The sequence below is a fragment of the Chenopodium album genome, chromosome 19, assembly GCF_948465745.1.
Source record: "Chenopodium album chromosome 19, dcCheAlbu1.1, whole genome shotgun sequence".
Lineage (NCBI taxonomy): Eukaryota > Viridiplantae > Streptophyta > Magnoliopsida > Caryophyllales > Amaranthaceae > Chenopodium > Chenopodium album.
In genome coordinates, this window is record NC_137852.1 from 18,352,452 (window position 1) to 18,364,735 (window position 12,284).

Consider the following 12,284-nt stretch of genomic DNA (forward strand, 5'->3'; position numbering starts at 1 on the left):
ACTTAGGGTCCGTTTGGCATCGCTGTGGTTTTCTGTTTTTTGGTTTTTTTTTTTTTTTTTTTTAAAAGTATATTACAAATGTTACACAATGGATCAAAAAATATTTAGACTTATTAAAATCATAATAATTTTGAAAACTGACAGCAAAAAATTGAAAACACCTTTTTCTTGTTTCCTGTTTTTGGTTTTTAGTTTTAAAAAAAAACAGGAAACTGAAAACCAAAAATGATGCCAAACAAGCCCTTAAAAAGCAAGACCAAAAAAGAAACTCCCGAACACAAGCCTTCCCAGCCAACCAATGCGCTGGAGATACCCATTGCCTGGGAACTTTTTGAATCCTGTAGGCCTCAATAATAGCCAAAAGAGCCTGAAAATCCCGAATTAACCAGCAAAGAGAAATGTCGTCACGTTGTTTCCGGACCAACGTCATACAAAGAAGTTCGCAATCAGAGAAAATAAGGATCCTACAAAAACCCCTTGTGTTATGTCGTAACCCCCAGTAACAAGCCTGTACCTCGGAATGGAGAGCTGAGGAGGAGAAAGAAGCACAGGCACCCCCTCCTCGCACTACAGGCGAATCACAATCTCGAAAAATCCAACCTGCACCAGCCGACTTGTCCAAGGACGACCAGGCCCCATCATAAATTAAACAGATATCAAAACCTGAAGCAATCTCTCCACAAAGAGTGGCCACCACACCTGAACTAGGCATCCTAGGCCGAAGATCCCTCGAGAAAGGATGGTTATGGAAATTCTGAGCTTGTTAACCCCGCATAAACCACTAAGAAGCAAGAAGTAGAACATCATCCGGCGAGACTGCCTGATGCCGAAACCTGATATTATTACGCAAAAGCCAAATAGCCCATAAAATAGCAGAAAAATGCACCAAGTTTTCCCAATCCTTAGCCACCCTTAACAGTGAAAAGATCGAGGAAAACCATTGAGGATAAAGGCAGGCGAAGAAGACCCTGGCTATTAAACCGAAAAGAACTACTAACCCATAAAGAGACAACAAAGTCGCAATCTCTGAACAAATGGTCCACCGTCTCCAGCTCCCTATGGCAAAAGAAGCAAACAGGATCAACAGATAGGCCACGAACAATCAGAGCTGCCACCACCGGAAGACCAGACTGAATAATTTTCCAGCCAAAGATCTTCCATTTAGAAAGGAGAGGGAGCTCTCAGAATTTCGCTCACCAGGAAGAGGGAATAGACCCCCCCATAAGACGCCTAGAAGTCAGGATGAGCAAGACGGCATAAGCAGACTTTGTAGAAAAGGAGCCGTCTTTAGTAGGGTCACGAAGAGAACAAGAAATTTGAAGGTTAAATTAGTTTTAATGAATTGTACTCTTTTCTTGGCTTTTGCTTGTAGAATTTAGGGTAGGTTGATGACGATGGAGGATGGTTGGAGAAGAGGCTCTATTTTTCCTAGAGAGATAAGCTCTCTATTAAGAGAGAGAAAGTTCAAGTCGATTTTGGGAGAAGTTGATAAGCTCTCTTCTGATTGAATTTATGCAATGAGAAGCATGACAAAGTTACATGTCCACAAGAATAACAGAGCACGTATTACACATTATGAATTTTTTATTCAAATTTTTATTGTAATTACATTTTGATTTTGTTTTATCCCAATTAATGCAAAGTTTGATCAATAACCACCACAGCGTAGAATCCATGCGATGAGTGAAAACCACCCCGCAAGTAGTAGAGATAAGCATCCTTGCGAATGTCACTCTGAAAATAGAATGTCATTACAAGGTTAAACTCAAAATTGTCACCCCATCCCCAAAAAATGTGCATAAACCCCTTTTTTTCCCCTCTGTACACATATACTAACATTCTATATTTAGCCTAAATGATGATATTACAAACAATACAAGGGCTATGTATGATAAGCTATACACTCTCATCATGTTGCAGAATCAATTTGTCTTACAATTTCTCGAGTAGTTAGAAGATAACCTGCCTTGTGTCTGGAAAAACTCAAATGGTGTCCCCGGGCCAAATGACCTTCTGGTGGAATTTGGCGAGCCAGGCAACAGAGGCTCAAACACTGGAGTCCTCTTCGGGTGAGCTACAGACATGGGTATAGCTTCGTTCTCAATTAGCCTAGGCTGTGGTTCAATATTACCTAGAGATAAGATGGGGCCACCCAAGCGCTCAGCTTGCTGTAATAGGTTGATCTTACTTGGTCTATATGTGAAGCGGAAGTATTTTAGAGCTAGTATGGGACCCATTCCTGCAACAACAATAAGCTGAAACAAACACACAGCTTTCTGTCAGTCAAACAAAAAACCAGAAGAAGAAGAAAGCAGCAGGCAAGGAAAGGTATCTATAGGGAGTCTAACAGATATCCATCGAGTAGAGACTTACAAACATAGTAATCCAGTACGATGGTTGCTTACACAACCGGAACATGATTGTGTGCATTCCTGAAGATGGAATAGTGCTGACAATGAGATTGATGATGTAGAAGGCAATCAAATTTCCCCATATTGCAAGGTGCTGTAATATCGTAAAAGAACTAAACCACGGAAACAAGAAGATAAGTTTGACAGGATAAACTAACATGAAATAATAATACTGTAGATCAAACATCAAACCAATCAAGGTACATAACTGGGCCAAAGTGTGAACCACCCCAACCTCTCTTTTTGAAATATTTAGCTCCCGAGTTGCAATTTAATAACCGCATTTAATGATGAAAGGTTTTTAGAGACCCACATTGGGTCCCAAGAGAGTTGTCTTTAACTGGAGGGAGGGGGTTGGGGAGAAAGAAAAATCTACATCTTTCATTGAAATTCCTCGCCAGCATATTACTTTCTTCAACCAGCATATTCTAAATCTAGCAATCGAAAACAAGTATTGTTTAGGGCTTACTTTGTTTCCAGTGCTACAACAAAAGCTTGCAGCCAAATGCATCCAGACAGCGCAACCATAGCTACCTGCTCCGTTTCACTTTTTTCACCAGCATATGCATTTAAACTGATAATAAATACAACAATAGCCTGCATATTGCATCAACTTGGCCAGTTAAAGACAAGCAACAAGATGAATATATAGGAAATCAGCACAATGGATTAATGCAACTTAAATACATTGGTCCCTGATGGATAACCAGTACCAAATGCAATCAGGAATTTACAATGTGTGATGAGACTTTCCTAAGGTGGCAGATAGAGATGATCAAACTAGTGAAAATTGTCTCAAGGGGGTAGAAATGCCTGAAGAAATTAATTGTTATGCTCAAAATTTGTGCACTAACCAAGGACTTTCATTTTGTCACTGTTCTCAATAAATTACAATACTACAGACGCAAATGAGGATTAATATACGTACATGGAAAAGAGACCGTCCAAACCACCCAGCAAAGGTACTTGGATTCAGAACCCTGTTACAAAGGAGCAACTATGAGACACACAGTACACTCAGCTGATTATATATTAAATGCTAAATCAGAAATATTTTTGTTTTCATCCAATTTATCCCAATAAGAGTTATAATCAAAAGAATCATCTTAAAGTTATATATATATATATATATATATATATATATATATATATATATATATATATATATATATATATATATATATATAGGGGTGGGATCCAGTGAGAATAGACCCATATGTGAGAATTTGTATTTATATGAGAACTGATCTTAAATTTAGAACATGTGAGTACAAATTTAGAACATAAGAGAAAAAATTTAGAACATGTGACTCAAATTAAAATTTAGAACATATGAGTAATAATTTAGAACATCAATGTGAGTAATATGTTTAGAACATCTTATTTAAGAATTAGAACAAGTGACTAAATATTTAGTAAATTTGCTTTATGAAATTTTAAACATGAATAAAATTTAGATCATCTGATTTAAGATTAGGAACATGTGAATAAAAATTTAGAATAAATTGATATAGAATATAGAACATGTGAGTAAAAAATTTAGAATATACGAGTAAAAAATAGAACATACGCTTTAAATCTGGAACATATAACTAAAAATCTTAGAACACACGTTTTAAAATTTAGAACATACAAGTTAAAATTTTGGAACAAGTTTTTAAAATTTATAATATCAAACTTAACTAATTTATGGTTTAGAACATGTGAGTACTAAATTAGAACATTTGATTTAATTTAGAACACCTGAGGAAAAGTTTAGAACATCATATTTAAAATTTAGATCATAAGAGTTAAAATTTAGAACATAAAGAGTGTTCTCACATAAGAAAAATTCTCACATAAGATAAATTCTCACAAGAGCCTCCCCCTATATATATATATATATATATATATATATCAATGCTGAGCAAATTCATGGAATTATTGAGAAATATAGATTTAATCTGTCTCACCCAGTCTGAAATAAAAAATTCTAAATTCTACGAGAATGTATCACAAGTTTTTTACCAAACATATCTTGATCAGTCTTCTACCCATTATTCTGCAAAATTACATGATTTCACTAGGTTTTTAAACTACTCTTTCCATCATCTCTGAAGACATCAAACTAAACATGCATTTAACAAGGCAGCAAACCAACAAATTAATTGAATTTTTTTTTCCCTTTAGTGAATCATATATATCAAGCTCCAAGAGAAAAGTACAGACCTTCCAGCTTGACAGTAATATAAGATCTGGGGATGCTGCATAACTGTCCTCTCATTTAGATCTTTGTCAAGGACACTAACTAGAACAGGAACACTTGTGTAGAAAACGTTATAAGCCATTAAACTGACAGAATTGAAAAGGCTAGTTCCAGATATGCCTGAAACAAAAGAGTAACTGAATGTCCCAGAAGAGTTAGGTATATTGTATTAATGAAGCCAAATAAAAGAAAAGTACGAAGATTAAGAGCTTTAAAAGTGCCGTACAATATTTGTATGAAGCAGATAATTAGGGACTTGTAAAAGGAGTATTGGGAAAGAAATGCAGTGCGGTTATATGAATAGCGTCCATGCACAAGAATCAATCTCTTCAAGAATTGGAATCCTGCAATTGAGAAATTCTTGTGAGACACATTAACATAATAATTTAGACCAAAGACAAGCCTCAAAAACACTTCTAACGTATTGAATAGGCTTCCAAGATCCACGTCAAAATATTTCTCTAAGGAACATTTAATAAACAGTTTTATATTCTTAATAAGAAATATTTTATGCAATATTCAATAAGGAAATGAAAAAGGAAAACTACAGAGTACAAAAGGTTGCTCCTCTTCCATATATTAGCTTGAAAATGAATTATCATATGTAATATTTATAAATTCTATAAAGTCAAAAGATGTTCAATCATCTTCAGCTAGAGAAATGATCCTGCAACTTACAATCAACAATCAGGATTTTTGAACGTGTGGCAATATGGTAGTTGCCTAAAATCAAGACCCAAATATGGTCAACCGACTGAGTTGATAAAATATAAAAACAAAAAGATATACGAGGTGCCTTTCGGATAAATCTGAGTCTGAAAACTTTTTTATGGACAAAATCCGGACACAACTCTAAAACTTCCACCAAAAAAAAGAAAATTATACCATTCATATATTTATAGGAAACTACCGATAGATCAAGACCATGTCTATATACCTTGTTTTTTCTCATTCTGTCTAATCCATTTTCTTTACGTACTACTCCCTCCATTCTGGAATAACTGACTATTCACGTGAAATTATGAAACTTTAAATTAATACTCATTTAGCAACAATTTATGGTAATTTTTTTTTTTTTGTTTTATTTTAATTATATACTAAGTATAATTTAATAAAAAGCTATAGTCAAAGTTAGTATATGAATGGTGTAAAAAGTCAAACTGTGTCATGAGGAACCGAGGTAGTATCGAGAATTCTAAACAATATTTGATTTAATGCCAAGAATCACTTGATACTTCTCGCACAGCAGTTCATAAATACCTCGAGCACACTTAAAGATGCATGTCTATCCATTATGTGTAACAAAAGGCTAAATTGGGCACCTGATGCAACTAAGCTGCCATAGATCGGGATCTAAGAGTCCTAGGAAAGTTTGCTTTGAAAATTGCTAACGATTGAGGGAAAGGAAATAAGAAGATAAGCTTACTAACTTCTATCCGATCACATTAACAGATAATTTCTAAAAGGAAAAGATAGGCTTCCCTACTTCAACAAGAGAAATAATTTAAGATATCTCAACTAAATTTATATTGGCGGTATCTTAATTCCATTTCATGCAAACAAATACTTCCTTTGTATTTTAATACTTGTTATGCTTCCCTTAAATGGAAATATCACAATATTTGCAACACAATATAATTGGAAAGTTTTTTATGCTGAAAGTTGTACCATCACCCTTATTTAAAGCTCATGGCCCAACCTTATTTTAAGTGTATTAAATCATGTGAGACCCACTTTTCTTAAATACCGTGAAAAGTGTGTTGCAAATGTTAAAAAGAGAGGAAGCATTTTTTTCAGACTAAACAAGCAGAAGCAGTTGCTTTAACTGATAATTTTGATTTCCTTCATAAGATTTACAAAATAAACACATGGGGGGAAAAAAAAAAAAAAAAAAAAAAGAAGTCTGAGAAGATTTTAGTTTCTCTAATCAATGTTAACTTTTCTTACTTAGAATTCAATGATTGGTAATAAGATAATTAAATTGACACAGCAACAAGAAAGCAACGAAAGTGCTTGACTGAAAACCGGACCACAATTAACTATATGAGATGAGGAGTAAATTTAACAAAAAAAATCTAAAAAATACGTACTCCCAATGCTATAATCAGCTGCCCTTGCAGCCTGTAATCCTTCCCTTCCACTGATTCCAACACCAATATCAGCTTGCTGTATCATCCTTACATCATTGCCACCATCACCAATAGCCAATGTTTTATAGTCACATGACTTTAAGAGCTGTACAAGCTGCAATCCAGGGTCGAAAAAAATAGTCACGATGCATTCACGAACACTCATACGTCCATGTAACAACATTTTTTAGATAACAATTAATCTTCCAGCACAAGTATGTTAGCATAAATAGGTAAAATTCTGTGGGCTTCAGGGATACAGAATTCTATCAGTTTTGGGGTACCCATCCACCATTTGCAAAAAGCGCCTAGCCATGTTTTCAATTGTTTATGGGCAATAAAACATAGACTAGTCCATCCAACTTCTTTTGTAACTATACTTAGGTTAGATTAAAAAAAAAACAATGGATGAAAGTGCATTGGGTAAGAGAATATGATGTTATCATGTAGAGACCATTAATAGAAAGTCACAACAAACTGCACCTGTGCTTTCTGTGATGGAGTCACACGGCAACATATGGCAGTTCTTGACAGTATTGCTAATTCAGAGAACTCTTTTTTGCTATGCTTCAGTGCAATTTCAAGTGCCCAGCCATCTATTACAAAGGCCACATCCTGCATTTAAAGGAAAAAAAAAATGAAAAGAAAAATATTGATAGAAGAACATAAAATGATATGAAACAACCATGAGAAGACATCTATTGCTCTCCGTCTCCCCTTCTCGCCATATTTTCTACGAATAAATCATAAACAGATGACAAATGGTGGAAAAGCTAGATATATGCAACTATGACTGTATGCAAAGCATTTTCAGCCTTTCAGCTGCATTGCATATATAGTTTATAAACTAAAAGCTCTCCCCGTCACAAATAAAGCATGCTTCTAATTTCACTTTCAAATACAAGTGAGTCTATGTTTAGCCACATAGAATAAAAACTAGTGCTTCAATATCAAAGTGAAAGTACAAGCATATGCATTTTCAATTAGCACCTATAGTTTTTTTCCCTTTAAGATGAAACACTTATAATTTTACATCGCACACAATATCAATCACATTCTTGGTGATTTCTTTGTTAGATTTGTCTTCATTCATACTTTCCAAATATATTTTTTCTAGTTGTTTTTTTTTTTTTTTTTTTTTTTTTTTTTTTTTACAATTTCACTTCTTGGTATTTAAAAATATAAACGTTTGAATATGCATTTGACAAGCATGAAACAAGAGATGTTTCATCTAAAAATTTGGAGGAAGTAAAGCATGTCATTAACAACGAAATTCCCATTATCCTAAAAAATTGCAATAGATAATTTTATATTCGACAAATCCATGTCATAATTGTCGAGTGTCACAAAGTCAGCGAACCCATCCATATATCAACTTATTTCACTGTCACCTATTTTTTTTTACATGAACTTCAAAGTAGGTTAAGAAACAAGTGAAAGATTGTAGATGAATTTATTCAAATAACCAATTCATAATAAGTATATTCGTTTAAACCAGCTACTATACACACTTTGAAGATCATATACTTGAGTTATTGATCAGAGGAGCCAGCTTCTAAAAAATGAATGGATTATTAACAGTTCACACAAACAGAATATAGAGCAACAAACACAGTGGAGAGTCCTATCATCAGACCAAAACCACAATAATTGATATAACAGTACCTTTGGCTCAGCAGTTGTTATTCTCATTGTACGCAGGACCCTTTCCAAGTTTCTGCGAACTTCATCTGCAGTTTTCCCATCAATCAACAGGAGCTGACCTTTTGGTTCTGTCCAATGTTCAGAAAAAGTTATAACCCTTATTATTGAGATGATAGACATAAACGCATAATACAATTACCTCAGTATCTTTAGATAGGAAAAGAAAGCAAAGCAAGTGAATTCCACATATATTACATGGAAATTAGGTCATGTATTCAACAAATGCTGAGCTAAGTATCCAAAACTTCAGATGAATAAAATCAGAACAGAGCACTCGGATAATGTGGAAGAGTGGGAGTTAGTTATCACCTTGCTTACTTTTTTTCTCTTTTGTCTTTTTTGAGGTACTAGGGTAGTCTACGCGCGCGAAGCGCAAAGGGCTAGCTCTTGCAGAGAAGTTATATTTGGCGTGTATTTACACCTTTAGTTTGGGTAGTAGACCTAGTAGTTTTGATACGTACTATTTGGTATATGTGCCTATGTGGTGGCTTTGTAGAAGTAAAAGAAAGCTACCAAAATCTTATATGACAATTAATTTTTAAAACCTCAAAAGTTTAATAGTGTTAGTTCAAAATTACTATTAAATAATATTTAATTGATTTGCATCCCTTCATAACTTAAGTGATAATTGTTAGTTTAGAACTCTTAATTGATTTGCATGTTTCAATAATACCTAGTGTGTTTTTCTTCAAATGATTTTTTTGGGAGCTTTGGTCATACGAAGTAATAATATGTAATGTTTTTTGCAGCTAAATTCTTAAATCTTAATAATGTAAGTTCTTTAGTGTTTTACGACCATTTAATAACTATATTTATATCTAATACTAAAGCAATAACCACTTAGTTATATTTTCCTCTTAAATTCTCTCCATAATTAATACCAGTTTTTTTTTTCTATCATCGATTTCCCTTGATTTTAGGATTTTTAAGTTCTTTATACCTCTTGATAACATCTGCTCAAATTTCACTATTTAATATGAATCCCATTCAAATTCCATAACGTTGTTTATGTGCCATCACACAATAGGTGCAATTAAAGAACGATAAGATTGTATATAAAAAGAGCAACCACGAAGGAGTAAAAATAACCCGTCTCTTGGTAACAAACAGGTTAACTGTACATACAAATTTATTTATTTTTAAATAATAATAATGGCATATGAAGTATAAAGCATCAGAATTTTTTTTATTAAAAAAAATGCATTACAAGTTTTTAGTCAAAAAAAACTTAGAATTATTTGATAATATGTTTAATGAAAAAAACATAAAATATATAGATGAGAGTAAACATATTAATGAGGGTAAAAAAAGTAAATACACAATTTTGTACACATTTTTATTCAAATTCCATAACGTTAGTTGTTTATGTGTCATCAAAAAATGTACATTTCAAAAGCTAATAACCTTAACAATAGTTGCTATTAAAAGACGACAAGATTGCAAATAAAAAGAGCAACTATAAAGGAGTAAAAATAAATAGTCTCTTCGTAAATACAATTTTTTTAAAATAATAATATTAACATAAGTATAAAGCATTAGAATATTTTAATAAAAATAAAATAAAATAAAATTAAAAAAAAAAAGCATTACAAAATTATTTTTTTTAAAAAAAACTTTGAATTAATTGATGATATGTTTAATGAAAAAAAACATTAAATATATAAATGAGAGTAAACATATTAATAAGGGTAAAAAAGTAAATACACATTTTTATACACATTTTTGTACATATTTTTGAGGGTATAGTTGGTAGCAATCTATTCCTAAGAGTTATCTTCTACTTTTTATAAGGTAGGGATAGTGTGCAATCATCTAAATCTTCGATTTACAAGTGATCCTAAAGAGAGGGATTAGGTGAACTCACTATCTTATTGACCATCCTTGATTTTGATGGCCCTGACAGTGCTTATATATATTTGGAAATTGAAATAGTAGATTGAATAAAGCATAAGGATAAAGTAACCTCACAAAGTAAACGGATTTACATATAACCCCAATTCCTCTCTATACCAGATTGAGTAATATTTGAAATCTCCAACTACCTTGGATCACACAGAGTAAATCATTGCGAAGTGGTACCAAAGAACTGTATTACCCTTTGCGGCTCTCTCTAAATAAAAACAACGGCCATATATGCTACGAGCCAAGGCATATCCAAAAAGAGACATTTTCTTAAATTTGGTCACAGCCCTAAGCGGACATGACTAACCAAACCTCTCTTATATTCCTTTTTTATTCACTTTTACTCAACCAATCCCCACTATTTTAATATTTTTATTCACCATCCAATACATGTGTGCATAAGGCAGATAGAGCGTTTATATGGGCACGCAAGGAGTAGAAAGTATCTAGCACATGGGAAAGGATGCATTCGTAAAAACCTACAGTTTTTGTACCACACATATGAGATTCTTATTAGCATGAAGCCCTTTAAACATGAACCATTCATAAAAGTTATTGTTGCCAGAATAAGATATTACAAACAGAGATTCAGGAAAAGAGTAGGCTCTCTATCCAATGAATCATTTGAATTAATGTATAATAAACAAATGAGATATATTTGCTGATGTTCTAGTACATTAAAGCAGAGGAGGCATCTGCTATATTAGACATTGAAATGTGTGACACTTCTGAGATTTGAGGTTTTATGTTTTTTCCAGATTGGTTTTCATCTCTGGGGCTTTACCCAGTGTATATACCAAGATAAAAAGAAAACAGCAATCAACACAAATTAAAGTACCTGGGGATACAAAATTGCAAGAAAGAGCAATTTGAATAGCAGTTCCCTGCTTGTCTCCAGTTAACATCCAAAAGTTTATTCCAGCTTTTCTGAGAGTCTCAATGGTTTCTGGTACCCCATTCTGCACAACACAGAAGCATACCAATAAAAAGAAGTTCCAATGCAGGTTTTGTGAATGTTGTCTATTTTTTCTCAAACAAACAAATCCACAAAGAGACGAAGAATGCACCTCGTGTTAAGCATTTACTTTCAAATCCACAAAGAGACGAAGAATGCACCTCGTGTTAAACAAACAAATCCATTTTTTTATTATTTTTTAATATTTCTATTTTTTAAAAACTAACGAATAATGATTAAGGATTTAATTATGTAAAAAAAAAAAAAAAAAAAAAAAATCTTTTCAACTTTTATCCTAATATGTAACCGATAAATTATCATATTTACAATTTTTTTTAAAAGATATCATATTTACAATTTATTCATATTTTTAAATTCAATTGTCATTTAACAAACAACCACAAACAAAATGCAAAACAACAATAAATAAAGTCGCATTATGAATTACCTTACAAGAAAATTATACTTTTGTAATAGGCAAAAACACTTTTATTAAATAATTATGTGTCTATTTTGTCTAAAATTATTAAATAGTAAAATAAATCAAATACAAAAATATCTTTTCTTGAGATTTACATATGAAAAACTACGGGCTTTCATCTAGTATATATATATAAGGGGGAGTTTTTTCTCGAGATTTTAGAGCACCACGTAGGATTAATATTTTTAAAACGCTACAATAGGATTATACCACCTAAGATTAGTTAACGTGACATGTAGGATTATAAATTATAGTTATAACCAATAAATAATTCAAATGCCACATAAGCAAAATTGACAAATGAGATTTTAAAGGTTGCATTAATTAAATACAAAATATTATCTTATCTAATATTTTAAACAAAAATATTACGAAGAAAATGATATACTACGTACAACTAATACAATAACAAATGTAATCACATAAATATGAAAAATATTTTTTTTAAAAATACAAA

The 12,284-nt window shown here is 32.5% G+C and overlaps 1 protein-coding gene across 3 annotated transcripts in view; it reads right to left on the reverse strand.

Annotated features, from left to right (window-relative positions):
* Positions 1–1,540: 1,540 nt before the first annotated feature.
* The window catches only part of LOC145593502 (phospholipid-transporting ATPase 2-like), a 30,165-nt gene continuing 19,421 nt past the window's right edge, over positions 1,541–12,284 (reverse strand). Inside the window, exons 16-26 of one of the 3 annotated variants that reach the window (XM_081649755.1) lie at positions 11,230–11,350; positions 8,451–8,557; positions 7,269–7,400; positions 6,747–6,900; positions 4,883–5,000; positions 4,620–4,793; positions 3,340–3,391; positions 2,881–3,008; positions 2,374–2,524; positions 1,967–2,255; positions 1,541–1,734 (exon numbers count right to left, since the gene is read on the reverse strand). In XM_081649755.1, coding sequence (XP_081505881.1) covers positions 1,730–1,734; positions 1,967–2,255; positions 2,374–2,524; positions 2,881–3,008; positions 3,340–3,391; positions 4,620–4,793; positions 4,883–5,000; positions 6,747–6,900; positions 7,269–7,400; positions 8,451–8,557; positions 11,230–11,350 — 1,431 coding nt within the window. In that variant the 3' untranslated portion in view covers positions 1,541–1,729. The other 2 variants (XM_081649754.1, XR_014102750.1) reach the window with 2 other exon arrangements.